Genomic DNA, 17,237 nt, shown 5'->3' on the forward strand with positions numbered 1-17,237 from the left:
TGACCCCCTGTTAGGGACTAACATAGCATTAGAAAATATTTAAAGAGATGAATCACATAGTATAGATTTAGAGCTCAGGGCTGGCTCTCAGAGAGATTGCTTCAACCTTAGGAACTGACATAGGAATATCTTACAATCAAATGCTAAAGATGGTAGAAAACATGCAATAGAGAAATAAAATAAGATTTTACTCACCGGTAAATCTATTTCTCGTAGTCCGTAGTGGATGCTGGGAACTCCGTAAGGACCATGGGGAATAGACGGGCTCCGCAGGAGACTGGGCACTCTAAAAGAAAGATTAGGTACTATCTGGTGTGCACTGGCTCCTCCCACTATGACCCTCCTCCAGACCTCAGTTAGGATACTGTGCCCGGAAGAGCTGACACAATAAGGAAGGATTTTGAATCCCGGGTAAGACTCATACCAGCCACACCAATCACACCGTATAACTCGTGATACTACACCCAGTTAACAGTATGAAATATAACTGAGCCTCTCAACAGATGGCTCAACAATAACCCTTAGTTAGGCAATAACTACATACAAGTATTGCAGACAATCCGCACTTGGGATGGGCGCCCAGCATCCACTACGGACTACGAGAAATAGATTTACCGGTGAGTAAAATCTTATTTTCTCTGACGTCCTAGTGGATGCTGGGAACTCCGTAAGGACCATGGGGATTATACCAAAGCTCCCAAACGGGCGGGAGAGTGCGGATGACTCTGCAGCACCGAATGAGAGAACTCAAGGTCCTCCTCAGCCAGGGTATCAATTTTGTAGAATTTAGCAAACGTGTTTGCCCCTGACCAAGTTGCAGCTCGGCAAAATTGTAAAGCAGAGACCCCTCGGGCAGCCGCCCAAGATGAGCCCACTTTCCTCATGGAATGTGCTTTTACTGATTTAGGATGCGGCAATCCAGCCGCAGAATGCTCCAGCTGAATTGTGTTACAAATTCAGCGAGCAATAGTCTGCTTAGAAGCAGGAGCACCTATTTTGTTGGGTGCCTACAGGATAAAAAGCGAGTCAGTTTTCCTGACTCCAGCCGTCCTGGAAATATAAATTTTTAAGGCCCTGACTATGTCCAGTAACTTGGAATCTTCCAAGTCCCTAGTAGCCGCAGGCACTACAATAGGTTGGTTCAAGTGAAAAGCTGATACCACCTTAGGGAGAAACTGGGGACGAGTCCTCAATTCTGCCCTATCCATATGGAAAATCAGATAAGGGCTTTTACATGACAAAGCCGCCAATTCTGACACACGCCTGGCCGAAGCCAAGGCCAATAACATGACCACTTTCCACGTGAGATATTTCAAATCCACAGTTTTAAGTGGCTCAAACCAATGTGATTTAAGAAACTCAACACCACGTTGAGATCCCAAGGTGCCACAGGAGGCACAAAAGGGGGCTGAATATGTAGCACTCCCTTTACAAATGTCTGAACTCCAGGCAGTGAAGCCAGTTCTTTCTGGAAGAAAATCGACAGAGCGGAAATCTGGACCTTAATGGAACCCAATTTTAGGCCCATAGTCACCCCTGACTGTAGGAAGTGCAGAAAACGACCCAGCTGAAATTCCTCTGTTGGGGCCTTCCTGGCCTCACACCACGCAACATATTTTCGCCAAATACGGTGATAATGGTTTGCGGTTACTTCTTTCCTGGCTTTTATCAGCGTAGGAATGACGTTTTCCGGAATGCCCTTTTCCTTTAGGATCCGGAATTCAACCGCCATGCCGTCAAACGCAGCCACGGTAAGTCTTGGAACAGACAGGGCCCCTGCTGTAGCAGATCCTGTCTGAGCGGTAGAGGCCATGGGTCCTCTGATATCATTTCTTGAAGTTCTGGGTACCAAGCTCTTCTTGGCCCATCCGGAACCACGAGTATCGTTCTTACTCCTCGTTTTCTTATTATTCTCAGTACCTTTGGTATGAGAGGCAGAGGAGGGAATACATAAACCGACTGGTACACCCACGGTGTCACTAGAGCGTCCACAGCTATTGCCTGAGGGTCCCTTGACCTGGCGCAATATCTAGTTTTTTGTTTAGGCGGGACGCCATCATGTCCACCTGTGGCCTTTCCCAACGGTTTACCAACAGTTGGAAGACTTCTGGATGAAGTCCCCACTCTCCCGGGTGTAGGTCGTGTCTGCTGAGGAAGTTGTCGTGTCTGCTTCCCAGTTGTCCACTCCCGGAATGAACACTGCTGACAGTGCTAAGACGTGATTTTCCGCCCATCGGAGAATCCTTGTGGCTTCTGCCATCGCCATCTTGCTTCTTGTGCCGCCCTGTCGGTTTACATGGGCGACTGCCGTGATGTTGTCTGATTGGATCAGTACCGGCTGGTTTTGAAGCAGAGGCCTTGTCAGACTTAGGGCATTGTAAATGGCCCTCAGTTCCAAAATATTTATGGGTAGGGACGACTCCTGACTTGACCAAAGTACTTGGAAATTTCTTCCCTGTGTGACTGCCCCCCAGCCTCGAAGGCTGGCATCCGTGGTTACCAGGACCCAGTCCTGTATGCCGAATCTGCGGCCCTCTTGAAGATGAGCACTCTGCAGCCACCACAGTAGAGATACCCTGGTCTTTGGAGACAGGGTTATCAGCCGATGCATCTGAAGATGCGATCCCGACCACTTGTCCAAGAGGTTCCACTGAAAGGTTCTTGCATGGAACCTGCCGAATGGAATTTTGCTTCGTAAGAAGCTACCATTTTTCCCAGGACTCGTGTGCAGTGATGCACCGATACCTGTTTTGGTTTCAGGAGGTCTCTGACTAGAGATGACAGCTCCTTGGCTTTCTCCTGCGGGAGAAACACTTTTTTCTGTTCTGTGTCCAGAACCATCCCCAGGAACAGTAGGCGTGTGGTAGGAACCAGCTGTGACTTTGGAATGTATAGAATCCATCCGTGCTGTTGTAGCACTTCCCGAGATAGTGCTACTCCGACCAACAACTGCTCCTTGGACCTCGCCTTTATAAGGAGATCGTCCAAGTACGGGATAATTAAAACTCCCTTTTTTCGAAGGAGTATCATCATTTCTGCCTTTACCTTGGTAAAGACCCTCGGTGCCGTGGACAGTCCAAACGGCAGTGTTTGGAATTGGTAATGGCAATCCTGTACCACAAATCTGAGGTACTCCTGGTGAGGATGGTAAATGGGGACATGTAGGTAAGCATCCTTGATGTCCAGGGATACCATGTAATCCCTCTCCTCCAGGCTTGCAATAACCGCCCTGAGCGATTCCATCTTGAACTTGAATTTTTTTATGTATGTGTTCAAGGATTTCAAATTTAAAATGGGTCTCACAGAACCGTCCGGTTTCGGTACCACAAACAGTGTGGAATAGTAACCCCGTCCTTGTTGAAGTAGGGGCACCTTGACTATCACCTGCTGGGAATACAGCTTGTGAATTGCCTCTAGCACAGCCTCCCTGCCTGAGGGAGTTGTCGGCAAGGCAGATTTGAGGAAACGGCGGGGGGGAGACGCCTCGAATTCCAGCTTGTACCCCTGAGATACTACTTGAAGGATCCAGGGATCCACCTGTGAGCGAGCCCACTGATCGCTGAAATTTTTGAGGCGGCCCCCCACCGTACCTGGCTACGCCTGTGGAGCCCCCGCGTCATGCGGTGGACTCAGAGGAAGCGGGGGAAGAATTTTGATTCTGGGAACTGGCTGACTGGTGCAGCTTTTTCCCTCTTCCCTCGTCTCTGTGCAGAAAGGAAGCGCCTTTGACCCGCTTGCTTTTCTGAAGCCGAAAGGACTGTACCTGATAATACAGTGCTTTCTTAGGCTGTGAGGAAACCTGAGGTAAAAAAAAAATTCCCAGCTCTTGCTGTAGATACGAGGTCCCAGAGACCATCCCCAAACAATTCCTCACCCTTATAAGGCTCTATGTGCCTTTTAAAGTCAGCATCACCTGTCCAGTGTCGGGTCTCTAATACCCTCCTGACAGAATGGACATTGCATTAATTCTGGATGCCAGCCGGCAAAATATCCCTCTGTGCATCCCTCATATATAAGACGACGTCTTATGTTCGCAAAATAGTATCCCTGTTTGACAGGGTTACAGACCACGCTGCAGCAGCACTATCTGCAGGTCTCAGTCTAGTACCTGAGTGTGTAAATACAGACTTCAGGATAGCCTCCTGCTTTTTATCAGCAGGTACCTTCAAAGTGGCCGTATCCTAAGACGGCAGTGCCACCTTTTTTGACAAAAGTGTGAGCGCCTTATCCACCCTAGGGGATATCTCCCAGCGTAACTTATCCTCTGGCGGGAAAGGGTACGCCATCAGTAACTTTTTAGAAATTACCAGTTTCTTATCGGGGGAACCCACGCTTTTTCACACTTCATTCACTCATTTGATGGGGGAACAAAACACTGCCTGCTTTTTCTCCCCAAACATAAAACCCTTTTTTAGTGGTACTTGGGTTAATGTCAGAAATGTGTAACACATTTTTTTATTGCCGGGATCATGTAACGGATGTTCCTAGTGGATTGTGTATACGTCTCAACCTCGTCGACACTGCAGTCAGACTCCGTGTCGACATCTGTGTCTGCCATCTGAGGGAGCGGGCGTTTTTGAGCCCCTGATGGCCTTTGAGACGCCTGGGCAGGCGCGGGCTGAGAAGCCGGCTGTCCCACAGCTGTTACGTCATCCAGCCTTTTATGTAAGGAGTTGACACTGTCGGTTTATACCTTCCACCTATCCATCCACTCTGGTGTCGGCCCCACAGGGGGCGACATCACATTTATCGGCATCTGCTCTGCCATCACATAAGCCTCCTCATCAAACGTGTCGACACAGCCGTACCGACACACCGCACACACACACAGGGAATGCTCTGACTGAGGACAGGACCCCACACAGCCCTTTGGAGAGACAGAGAGAGAGTATGCCAGCACACACCAGAGCGCTATATAATTTTGGGATTAACACTATATTGAGTGAATTTTTCCCAATAGCTGCTTGTATATACAATATTGCGCCTAAATTTTGTGCCCCCCCTCTCTTTTTAACCCTTTGAGCCTGAAAACTACAGGGGAGAGCCTGGGGAGCTGTCTTCCAGCTGCACTGTGAAGATAAAATGGCGCCAGTGTGCTGAGGGAGAAGCCCCGCCCCTTTTTCAACTGACTTTCTCCCGCTTTTTCTGGAATACTGGCAGGGGTAATTTTACATCTATATAGCCTCTAGGACTATATATGATGTAGATTTGCCAGCCAAGGTGTCATATATTGCCCTCAGGGCGCCCCCCCCAGCGCCCTGCACCCTCAGTGACCGGAGTGTGAAGTGTGCATGAGGAACAATGGCGCACAGCTGCAGTGCTGTGCGCTACCTTGGTGAAGACCGAAGTCTTCTGCCGCCGATTTTCCGGACCTCTTCTTGCTTCTGGCTCTGTAAGGGGGACGGCGGCGCGGCTCTGGGAACGAACACCAAGGCCAGTTCCATGCGGTCGATCCCTCTGGAGCTAATGGTGTCCAGTAGCCTAAGAAGCCCAAGCTAGCTGCAAGCAGGTAGGTTCGCTTCTTCTCCCCTTAGTCCCTCGATGCAGTGAGCCTGTTGCCAGCAGGTCTCACTGTAAAATAAAAAACCTAAAATAAACTTTCTTTCTAGGAGCTCAGGAGAGCCCCTAGTGTGCATCCAGCTCGGCCGGGCACAGAAATCTAACTGAGGTCTGGAGGAGGGTCATAGTGGGAGGAGCCAGTGCACACCAGATAGTACCTAATCTTTCTTTTAGAGTGCCCAGTCTCCTGCGGAGCCCGTCTATTCCCCATGGTCCTTACGGAGTTCCCAGCATCCACTAGGACGTCAGAGAAATTATAATAAATAGCAAAGTAGCATATCGATAAATGATGTCCATAGGGGCATGGGCGGGGAGATGGTACAGTCAGTAAATACTTTGTACAGTAATCCTGTAGCTGTATATTGCCGCTGCAGGAGTATATTGTTTGTGGGGGAGAGAAAATAAGTCTGGTATTGGAGATCCAAAATTATACTTAACGCGACCACGCTGTGTGTGGCCAGTGTAGACCAGACATCCCCCAGGCGTGCACCCGCTGACAGTGAGAGTCAGCGGGTGCACGCCTGGGGGATGTCTGGTCTACACTGGCCGCACACAGCGTGGTCGCGTTAAGTATAATTTTGGATCTCCAATACCAGACTTATTTTCTCTTCCAAACCCCCCTTCCCTTCCTCCTTTCCCTTTCTTCCCCCCCCCCCCCCCCCCCCCCCCCCCCCCCCGCTACCAAGGGAAGTTTAACTACCCTACAGCTCCATTATTATTACATCTTGATTTCCTTGTTCTAAACCTTAGACGTTCTGCCTATATCTCCTACCAAAGATATCCATAATTTAGGCATGCACAGTGATTTCCTGGATACCTGGGACTTTAAGAGACCATTCGGTATCCTCCACCACCTCTTTGATATTTTCACCTATTCATTTATCTTATACCTCATTTGTTAAAAAGGTTAAATAAGATTTTTTTATACACAGATAACATCTGACACGAGTCTCAATTTTTTGACCAAAAAAGTTTTTTTATTCAAGGATTTATTAAAGGTTAAGTTTTAATATTTCTCACTACACATACCACTTCACACATAACAAAAGAGTGCTCCCAACAAAAAGGTTTTTTGTCTTTTTCTTCTTTCTTTACAAATTGTAGTTCACCTACAAAATTCCTGGGAGCACCGCCAATCAATAACAGTTTAAGAATTATTTGTTAACTGTTCAACTGTTTGCATATTGGTATTTCATTATCTCAGCATTTATAATAATTGTTCGACTAGTGCGGTTCCACACAAAATAACTTTCTATCATCGTAGTCGACACTGGAGTCAGAATCCGTGTTGGTATCAGTGTCTGCTATTTGGGATAGGGGACGTTTTTGAGACCCTGAAGGGCCCTGTGACACATTCAAAGCCATGGATTGACTCCCTGCTTTTTCCCTGGACTCTGCTTTGTCCATCCTTTTATGTAATAATGTCACATTTGCATTTAAAACATTCCACATGTCCAACCAATCAGGTGTCGGCGTTGCCGACGGAGACACCACAATCATCTGCTCGACCTCCTTCTTAGAAGAGCCTTCCGCTTCAGACATGCCGACACACTCGTACCGACACCCCCACACACACAGGGATATTTATATGGAGACAGATCCCCAATAAGGCCCTTTGGAGAGACAAAGAGAGAGTATACCAGCACACACCCAGCGCCAACTGACACTGGAAAAACCAATTCCCAGATAAATAGCGCTTTTATATATTTATGTGCATATAATACACCCACTGAGCCTTACAAGTACCCCCCCCCCCCCCCTCTTTTCTGCCCTGTGTCACCGTGTTCAGCAGGGGAGAGTCCGGGGAGCCAGCTTCTCTGCAGTGTCTGTGGAGAAAATGGCGCTGGTTAGTGCTGAGGGATCAAGCTCCGCCCCCTCAGCGGCAGGCTTCGGTCCCGCTCGATTTTTTAAATACTGGCGGGGGATTTACTATATACAGCCCTTGGAGCCTATATATTCATTTTAGCCAGTCCTAGAGGTTCAAAATTGCTGCCTAGGGCGCCCCACCTGCGCCCTGCACCCATCAGTGCCTGCCGTGTGTGAGAGCAATGGGGCGCAGCGTTACCTCAGAGAAGATCTGAAGTCTTCTTTCTTCTTATACTCACCCGGCTTCTATCTTCGGGCGGGCTCTGTGAGGAGGACGGCGGCGCGGCTCTGGGACGAACGGCGAGGGGAGACCTGCGTTCCGACTCCCTCTGGAGCTAATGGTGTCCAGTAGCCCTTAGAAGCAGAGCCTATCATTTAAGGTCTGCTTCTCTCTCCTCAGTCCCACGATGCAGGGAGCCTGTTGCCAGCAGTGCTCCCTGAAAATAAAAAACCTAACAAAATTATTTTTTCAGAGAAACTCAGGAGAGCTCCCTGTAATGCACCCAGTCTCCTCTGGGCACAGGATCTAACTGAGGTCTGGAGGAGGGGCATAGAGGGACGAGCCAGTGCACACCCATTCTAAAGTTCTTTATAGTGCCCATGTCTCCTGCGGGGCCCGTCTATACCCCATGGTCCTTACGGAGTCCCCAGCATCCTCTAGGACGTAAGAGAAATGGCAGCCCAATTGAATAGGTCGGAACAGTTTCCAACCTAAAAAAGTCGGAAACTGCCGTCTTTCCGACATGACGGCAGTTCCGATTTGAATTGAATACTGCCCTATATGTGATATGCAGGATGTCCTACAGTGTATCTGCTGACGTTCATTATTTCTAAGTATGATTCAACAAAATGTTTGGTTTTTATTCCCTACTACTGCCGCAAAAGGGTAGTGTAACAAGAAGATGAATTACCGGGCAGAGAGATTATAAAGGTGGGGGAAGAGGATAAAACACAAGATCCTCATATGTAAATAATTATTTTGCAGCAGTGAATAGTGTATAATGGTTCTACATCTAGACATAACTTATTATAATGGATTCTGCATGTACTGACAGAGGGAACATATTACGTCTCTGCACCCCCGAGATTGGTGTAAGGCTTTGGCAGTCTGTAGTGGTTTGCTGTAATACAGCAGGAGGTCACGTGTCAGGCCGGGCTGGGAAAACCACGTGCTGGTTATACCTCAGCTGATTAAAAGAGCACATACAATTTATGATATATTCCGGAATATTACTATATTTTATGTATCTGCACATTGCACATAGTTTCTATTTAACCCCATCACTTCTGTGTCTACAGCCGTCGAGTTTTATTTTGGTATTAGGTTTTCTTACATGCCGGAAAAATCCTGCCCGTCAGCCTCCGCCAGCACTGATAAGGCACAGAGGTTGTTCCGTTTGAGCGTTACAGCTGCCCACTAATATGTCTGAGTCACTGAGGACCATTTGGTACTGTATGGACTATTTTCTGGCATAAACATCTATGGGACGAGACCTGACGCGGCGGGGTGTAAATACAGGAGACAATGGTAGGCGGTCGCCTCCGGACACCAACACTGAAGGGGGCACACTGACCTCTTCCATTGCTACAGGTTCTGCTTTATGTGCCCCAGAGCAGGACTAGGCATTGGGTGAAAGTAAGAGAGTATACATCCTGCTAAAAGATTATTCCATCATAACCCTTAGGATTCCGAATAACCACCTAATCTTTCCGCCTTTATATGTCAGACTTCAATAAAGCTTTAGCCCGTGTTTCCCCTCCTCCAGCCTTCTTAACCAGGTGCCTGGCATGGTCGCATCAGATGAAGCCTGCAAGTGCTTTATCTGACCTGGACGCACAGGATGCGACCAGTCAGATAAACAGTGTTAGCAGCGTCAGGGAAGGGATCTTTCCTCCGTTGCTGCTCACAAAGGGACCGGAAGGGCCTTCTGTCTTCCAGCACCCAGTCCCCAGTGTTGCCGCGTTGCCGATCATTGCTGATCAGTCAGCACATCAGGATCCCCCACCTGCAGCAGCTGCAGACAATGGCAGCCGCTAGTAAGTGTAAATCATCGCCCCCAAGCCACCTCCAGACCACCCCTGTGTACCTGGCAGCTGTCTGGGCTCTAAAAACTAAAATCGCAATGTTACCGATGTTCCAATGGTCGTGATGTTCCCGAACAATGTTCCGATGTTTGACAAAAAATTAAAACAATTCTTCTTTTCTTTTTTTAAACTAAAATCATTTTGAATAGGGTTAAATTCACGTTCTTCACCTAATTCACTCATAAACAATTTCTGAGAGGTTTTTGTGGGAAAAAAAATAGTCAGTTAAGTGGTTAACGGATAGGCTCCAAGTTAGCAATCAGATCCCCTGGGTTCTAGCAATATTATTCTCAGACAGAACTAATTATCCTGCATCCCGATTTCCGAGATCCAGGCACAGCATATGTAATTATTGGTCTATTGCACCACAATCCTCCTCAGAGCCACCAGTTATACTCACTCGGAGAAACCTCTGTAGGAACTTTTTCGAGCCATTGATATCTATACTGGATATATGCCCATATCCTCCGAGCATTCCATCGACCGTGGCGGGGACATTTTTCCAATACTTCTTCGCTTTACAGTAAAACTGGGTCTCATCTTCCGCTGGAGCAGTTGACATTATGGAAATAACTAAATGACACAGAAAAGAAAAAGGATTCAGATTACCCCAAATTTTAGGTGACAGTTTCTATAAAATGATCTGTTCTGATAATAGACTATTCCCGCACTCTCTTCCGCCAAGTGCCCTTCTAGAGGTTTGTATAAAGCGTCCTGTCCCGTCACCCGTCTCCTGTCTGTTGCTTCTTTAAATACCCAACTACTCCGGCTGAAAGATTTATTTGGAACGGCCTAAGGCTGGTTCAGATGTGTTTAGTGCCTTTCTTCGACCTCTGCCTATGAAGCTTTCCACACCAAAGTGATCAAGGATTAGAGTACACTGCACAGAGCATTCTACTCCTGCAATGCAGAGTATTAGCTGTGACAGTTCACTACACTGGATATCAGCCGCGCCAGGGCTTAGATCCTACCACGCACCTCTATCTGCATCGCAGTCTGCCATAAAGGGCGTGGCCGGGGATAATATAATCGTGCAGTCGTCATCAGGCAACAAGAGGGGAAACAAATCAGTTGACTTTGCGGCACGTGTAAGATGAGCACAGGGGCCTGAAGCAGCCTAAGGGTGACCTTAGTGAGGTTAGCCCAAGCCCGAGGCCCCATCTGCCAAAATAGCAAACTGGCAGGAAAAGCGATTCCCCTTACATTGCAGCGTTCACACATACCATACATGCTACACATCCAAGAATAACGCCGGCCTTTTGCTAGAGAGAGAACTACAGCAGGTGATAGCGTCTCCGGATAGAGAATGGACAGAAGTGGAGGCATGCTGTGGATCATACGTTAGCATGGTTCAGTGTGCAAGAATGTGCTGGAACCCGTACACATCAACTGGATTCTAACTGTCCTTTGTCAGAGAGCAATCAAAGCCGCTCAGTGACAGTAATATAACTGAGGCTATACTGCATAGCTGAATAACATACAGTACATATAATAATATACAGTATAGCGCAAGAGATAACTGGGTTTCTCCCTGTTACTCCCCGCACCATGCCAGGAGGGAGGTGCTTCTGTATTACAGCTGGCACTAAGGGCATTAGGTACACTTAGGAGTAATTCCAGACACATGTTCCAGGGTGAGCAGTGTAGGGGGGGGGAGAATATTTAAAATGTACAGACAGATTTAGAGAGAGACGCCTTCTGGCTCAACTTTGAATCGCAATGGTAAAATAAAACTCCACGGAATTTCCCTGCTACCCTGTTAAAGCAGAGAACGGGGGGAAGGGGGGGAAATCGGAGACTAGTCTTATGCACAAGAGTAAAATGTGCTTTTTAGAACTACACATGGCGCAAACCAAAATGGCTATGTTTAGTTCCCTTATAGGTATCTGACACTTAAATGTAGGGTAATAAAGGTATGTTTATGTATCTCTATACTCAAGTCCGGGTATCAGCAGTTTAAGGATTGTTGTGACCTGTAGTACACCAAGCAAATTTGTGTATATATATATATATATATATATATATACAGGTTGAGTATCCCTTATCCAAAATGCTTGGGACCAGAGGAATTTTGGATATCAGATTTTTCCGTATTTTGGAATAATTGCATACCATAATGAGATATTATGGTGATGGGACCTAAATCTAAGCACAGAATGCATTTATGTTACATATACACCTTATACACACAGCCTGAAGGTAATTTTAGCCAATATTTTTTATAACTTTTTGCATTAAACAAACTGTGTCTACATTCACACAATTCATTTATGTTACATATACACCTTATACACACAGCCTGAAGGTCATTTAATACAATATTTTTAATAACTTTGAGTATTAAACAAAGTTTGTGTAGACTGAACCATCAAAAAACAAAGGTTTCACTATCTCAGTCTCACTCAAAAAAGTCCGTATTTCGGAATATTCCGTATTTCCGAATATTTGGATATGGGATACTCAACCTGTATATATATATATATATATATATATATATATGGTGAGTAGAAGGCGGCACTCAGGAGGCTTTCACAAACGTAGAAAACGTGCTTTAATGTGCGTCAACGTTTCGGGAGTCGCACTCCCTTCCTCAGGACACAGCAAAACCGTTTTGCTGTGTCCTGAGGAAGGGAGTGCGACTCCCGAAACGTTGACGCACATTAAAGCACGTTTTCTACGTTTGTGAAAGCCTCCTGAGTGCCGCCTTCTACTCACCATATACAGAGCCACTTTGCTCAGGGAGGGCACCGAAGCGGATACCCAGCGGGAACGAGGAGTGCCAGACCCAATAGTGTGTTATATATATATATATATATATAAAAAAAATTTAAACAGCCTACCACCACCAATAGCTTCTAAAATAGAGCTGTTTATTTATAGGGGCTGGTTGGGTAGAGGGCTGGATCCCCCTTGGGAATTCCGACCTGCAACTGTGCCCCCAGTCCTACTTAAATAGCCCCATGGTGGCATCCTCATTTTCAGGGGGTACATGATTTTCACACACCTCCCACTCTTGCTGACACTGGCCTAGGCTCTGAGCGTTAGAGCTGGTAGTACTTTTTTTCGTTGGCGGGGGTACTATTATTATTATGTTATTAGATAATCAAGTTGATGATGACGCATCTCTCTTATACTTAAAGCATATCTAATGGCGGATTACCCGTTCTGACAAACTGATCTGCCGGTAACGATTATCAGCAATCCGTCCAGAAGTCGGAGAAAACCAGCATGTTAAACATCCCTCTCTCACTGATCCCGATGATTTTTTGGTGGGACTTAGTGAATGGAGAACATGTTGGATATCCCCGGACCAGGCACTAGTAGAACGGGGAATTGCCCAGAGACCTGCCAGATATATGGGTTCCTTTACCATACCCATTGTACGTACTACGCAGTCTCTCCGGTAAGATACTTACCCGCTTCTCTGCATTCCATGCAAATCTGGTATTTTCTAATGTCATTTACGGCTGACCGTTTTATGCCAATCACATCCCTGGTTTATTACCTGGAAGTTTATACCCGATTACTGTATTTACTGCTAACACTAGGTGGGGTCCGGAGTGACTCACAGATGGGCAGACCTAAATTGGTTGATCCGTACACAGGGTCAGGAGCAGGGATGTCACAGCCTAATGGTCTGAATCAGATTCCATCACACCTGTGATGTTGGGGGAGCTGCAGCTGTCTACAGCAGAGTGAGAAATATATTACGATCTTACAGAGCTGCAGAGAAATGTTGGAATGACGCTGAACGATGCAATTTACAGTTATGGGCCCTACACACTTAGCGATTTCACTGATCTATATGAACGTTCTCGTTAACTCGTTCATATCGGTCAGTGTGTAGGCACCAACGATGAACGATGCGCGGCCCCACACTCGTTCATCGTTGGTGCCGGGTCGCTTGTGCATGCAGGCCAGTATGGACAATCTCGTCTATATTAGCATGCACACATATGGAGCCGGGTGACGGGGGAAGTAAAGAAACTTAGCTCCCCCCCGCCATCGAGTCGCCCGTCTGCCGTATAGGCCGTGAAGTGTTTAGGTAACGTATAAAAGGGCTGTAAAGACCACTTCATGCTGAATGTGCTCAATGTTCTGCAATGTGGCAAACATAATCTGGCCATTACTTTCAGTGTACTGGGCCATCACTCTTACAGTACTTCCGCTGGTGATTCCAAACTATTATACTGTACTGGGGTATATAGAGTCAGGGGATCAGTATGACAATACCAGGGCAAGTATATGGTCAGGCGATCAGTGTGACAGTACTGGGGCAGGGGATCAGTGTGACAGTACTGGGGCAGGGGATCAGTGTGACAGCACTGGGGCAGGGGACCAGTGTGACAGCACTGGGACAAGTAGAATCAGGGGATCAGTGTGACAGTACTGGGGCAGGGGACCAATGTGACAGCACTGGGACAAGTAGAATCAGGGGATCAGTGTGACAGCACTGGGGCAGGAAGGGGATCAGTGTGCTTGTAGTTGAATCTGAATGACTATGGGACAGTGTACGCGCACAGAACACACATGCCTGATACTCACTGGCACCCCCAGGCCGGACACTCTGCCACCCGACAGGACCAACGACTAAGTAATGTACGTGACTACTAGCCAGGGGGCGCATGTGAGCGACATATCCCGCACACTTCCGCCCAACTAACCAATCATATATCGTACAGCAAGAACAGCCAATCACAGCCAGCGGCGTCACATAGCAGATGTCTAACTAGAACGCTGCTTCGACAAGAGTGACAGCTCCGCTATCCAATAGTGCGGCCGGCAGCTGGTGACGTCATTCAGTCTTGCCCGGACTGCATATCACAGTTGCGCTGGGGGATTGTGTATAAACCGCATGTTGGAACGGTTCTGATCCCTGCAGTCACTCCTAGGGGAGTGTGTGACGGTGGTCACCGGGGAGGGAAGAAAATGCTGTGTGGCAGCTCCTGCAGGGAGCCAGGTCATCAGCCTCAGCACTAACAGAATAAGGAGGGTGCATCATCCATACCCCTATTCCTAAATGTTACCAGGGGATGACAACTGCCCCGACACTGCCACACTAATCCCCTACCTCAGCCTAATCCTCCCCTACGCAGCCTAACCCTAATACCCCCCACGCAGCCTAACCCTTACCATCCCCCCCCCCTCCTGCAGCCTAACCCTAACCATCCCCCCTGCAGCCTATCCCTAACAGCCACCTGTGCAGCCAAACCTTAACTCTCCCCATCCCACAGCCTAACCCTAACCATCACATCCCGCAGCCTATCCCTATCCGTACACTCGGGATGCGGTTACGTTGCTGGTGCACAGGATCCCGGCAGTCAGCATACTGACGGCGGGACCCTGAGCACTCACAGCCCCGCCAGCCGGAATACTGACTAATGGGCTGTTCTCAGTCGTGGGTGTCCTAGGCACCTATAGAGTGGGAATAGAACTTGCGTTGAGCTCAGTGAGTCCGCAAGGGGCTTTGTTGCACTCGCCACCCCTGCTGGCATTCTGCCGGCCGGGATCCTGGCATCGGTATGCTGATTGTTGGGATCCCGACCGCCGGCAATGTATACCCAACGCGTCCACTCCTGTAGCCTAAGCATCCACCCCTCCCTCAGCCTAACCTTAACAATCCCCTCCTGCAGTCTGAAGGGCCCCATACACTATGACGATAATGCCTGATTTCATCCAATTTCGGGCATTTGGCCCGATATATCGGATGAAATCGGGCATTTTGGAGGTGTATCTAATCCGATGCGCGTTCCCGTGAGCATCGGATCGGATCCTCCAGATTGAATGTGCTGCACATTTAATCTGATCCGACGTGGGGGCATGGCTGGGATCGCCCAGGATTAGGTAAGATACATCGTATGCAAGAAGGCAGGGTACAATGTATCTTGGGCGATCCTGCCCCCCGGGAGGCTGCCAGGGTGATCGCCTGCGACATGCCAGACGGACATGTTGCGGTAGTTTATGGGGCCCTTAACCCTAACCGTCCCCTCCCACAGCCTAACCATAACTACCCCCTCCCGCAGCCTAACCTTAACCCACCTCATCTCGTAGCTTAACCCTAACAGCCCCCCCCCCCCACAGCCAAACCCTAACCTCTCCTCCGGCAGCCTAACCGTCCCCTCCCACAGTCTTACCATAACCACCCCCTCCCGCAGCCTAACCATAACCCACCCCATCCTGCAGCCTAACCCTTTCCTCCCACAGCCTAACCCTAACCTTCCCCTCCTGCAGCCTATCCCTAACAGCCAACCCCCATGCAGCTTAACCCTAACCACCCCATCCTACTGCTTAACCCTAATCTCCTCCTGCAGCCTAACCTTAACACACCCCATCCTGCAGCCTAACAATAATTGGGCCCTCCTGCAGCCTAACCCCAACCATCCCCTCCCGCAGCCTAACCCACCCCAACCTACTGCTTAACCTTAACCCTACCCTCCCGCAGCCTATCCCTAACGCCCCCCACAGCCTAACCCTATCCTCTCCTCCCGCAGCCTAACTATCCCCTCCTGCATTATTTAGCTAAATTATAATATGTAAATAGCTGTCACTGTCTGCGCTGCTCAATGTTTCACCTCATCTTACTGTAAAAAGCCATGTGCTATTGATTTCTGCTCCTTGTCCTTCGCTTTGGCTTCAGGTGCTTCCGGGAACTGTCTGCCCATCACTGCAGCTTTTACTCCTGCGAGTGCGGTTTCCACACAGACTGTAAACGTGAGTGCAGCATCACAGAATATAGCGTGCTGTTAGCTGTGTCTGAAACGCATAAGACCATTTTCTCTGACGTCCTAGTGGATGCTGGGAACTCCGTAAGGACCATGGGGAATAGCGGGCTCCGAAGGAGACTGGGCACTCTAAGAAAGAATTAGGACTACCTGGTGTGCACTGGCTCCTCCCTCTATGCCCCTCCTCCAGACCTCAGTTAGAATCTGTGCCCGGCTCGAGCTGGTTGCACACTAGGGGCTCTCCTGAGCTTCTAGTAAAGAAAGTATTTATTAGGTTTTTTATTTTCAGTGAGATCGGCTGGCAACAGACTCACTGCAACGAGGGACTTAGGGGAGAGAAGCGAACCTACCTGCTTGCAGCTAGCTTGGGCTTCTAGGCTACTGGACACCATTAGCTCCAGAGGGATCGAACACAGGCCCAGCCTCGGTCGTCCGGTCCCGGAGCCGCGCCGCCGTCCCCCTTGCAGAGCCAGAAGCATGAAGCTCTTCACGGAAATCGGCGGCTGAAGACTCCGGTCTTCATTAAGGTAGCGCACAGCACTGCAACTGTGCGCCATTGCTCCCTGTGCACACCACATACTCCGGTCACTGATGGGTGCAGGGCGCTGGGGGGGGGGGGGGGGGGCGCCCTGGGCAGCAATTAGAGTACCTTAAAGTGGCTAATCACACATAATATAGCCTAAGAAGCTATATATGTGTAAAATACCCCTGCCACATTATTATTATAAAAGCGGGAGAAGTCCGCCGAAAAAGGGGCGGGGCTATCTCCCTCAGCACACTGGCGCCATTTCCTCTCACAGCTCCGCTGGAAGGACGCTCCCCAGGCTCTCCCCTGCAGTTTCCAGGCTCAATAGGGTAAAAAAGAGAGGGGGGGCACTAAATTTAGGCGCAAATACTATATATATAGCGGCTATAGGGTAAATCACTTGTGTAGTGTAACTCCCTGCATTATATAGCGCTGTGGTGTGTGCTGGCATACTCTCTCTCTGTCTCCCCAAAGGACTT

General features: G+C 48.5%; 1 protein-coding gene across 4 annotated transcripts in view; it reads right to left on the reverse strand.

The window, feature by feature from the left end:
• NTMT1 (N-terminal Xaa-Pro-Lys N-methyltransferase 1) overlaps window positions 1-14,290 on the reverse strand; it is a 57,416-nt gene extending 43,126 nt beyond the window's left edge. The window contains exons 1-2 of one of the 4 annotated variants that reach the window (XM_063936474.1): window positions 14,191-14,290; window positions 9,911-10,083 (exon numbers count right to left, since the gene is read on the reverse strand). In XM_063936474.1, the coding sequence (XP_063792544.1) occupies window positions 9,911-10,072 (162 nt within the window). In that variant the 5' untranslated portion in view covers window positions 10,073-10,083; window positions 14,191-14,290. The other 3 variants (XM_063936472.1, XM_063936471.1, XM_063936473.1) reach the window with 3 other exon arrangements.
• Window positions 14,291-17,237: the final 2,947 nt, after the last annotated feature.

Source organism: Pseudophryne corroboree, chromosome 8 (genome assembly GCF_028390025.1).
Source record: "Pseudophryne corroboree isolate aPseCor3 chromosome 8, aPseCor3.hap2, whole genome shotgun sequence".
Taxonomy (NCBI): Eukaryota; Metazoa; Chordata; class Amphibia; order Anura; family Myobatrachidae; genus Pseudophryne; species Pseudophryne corroboree.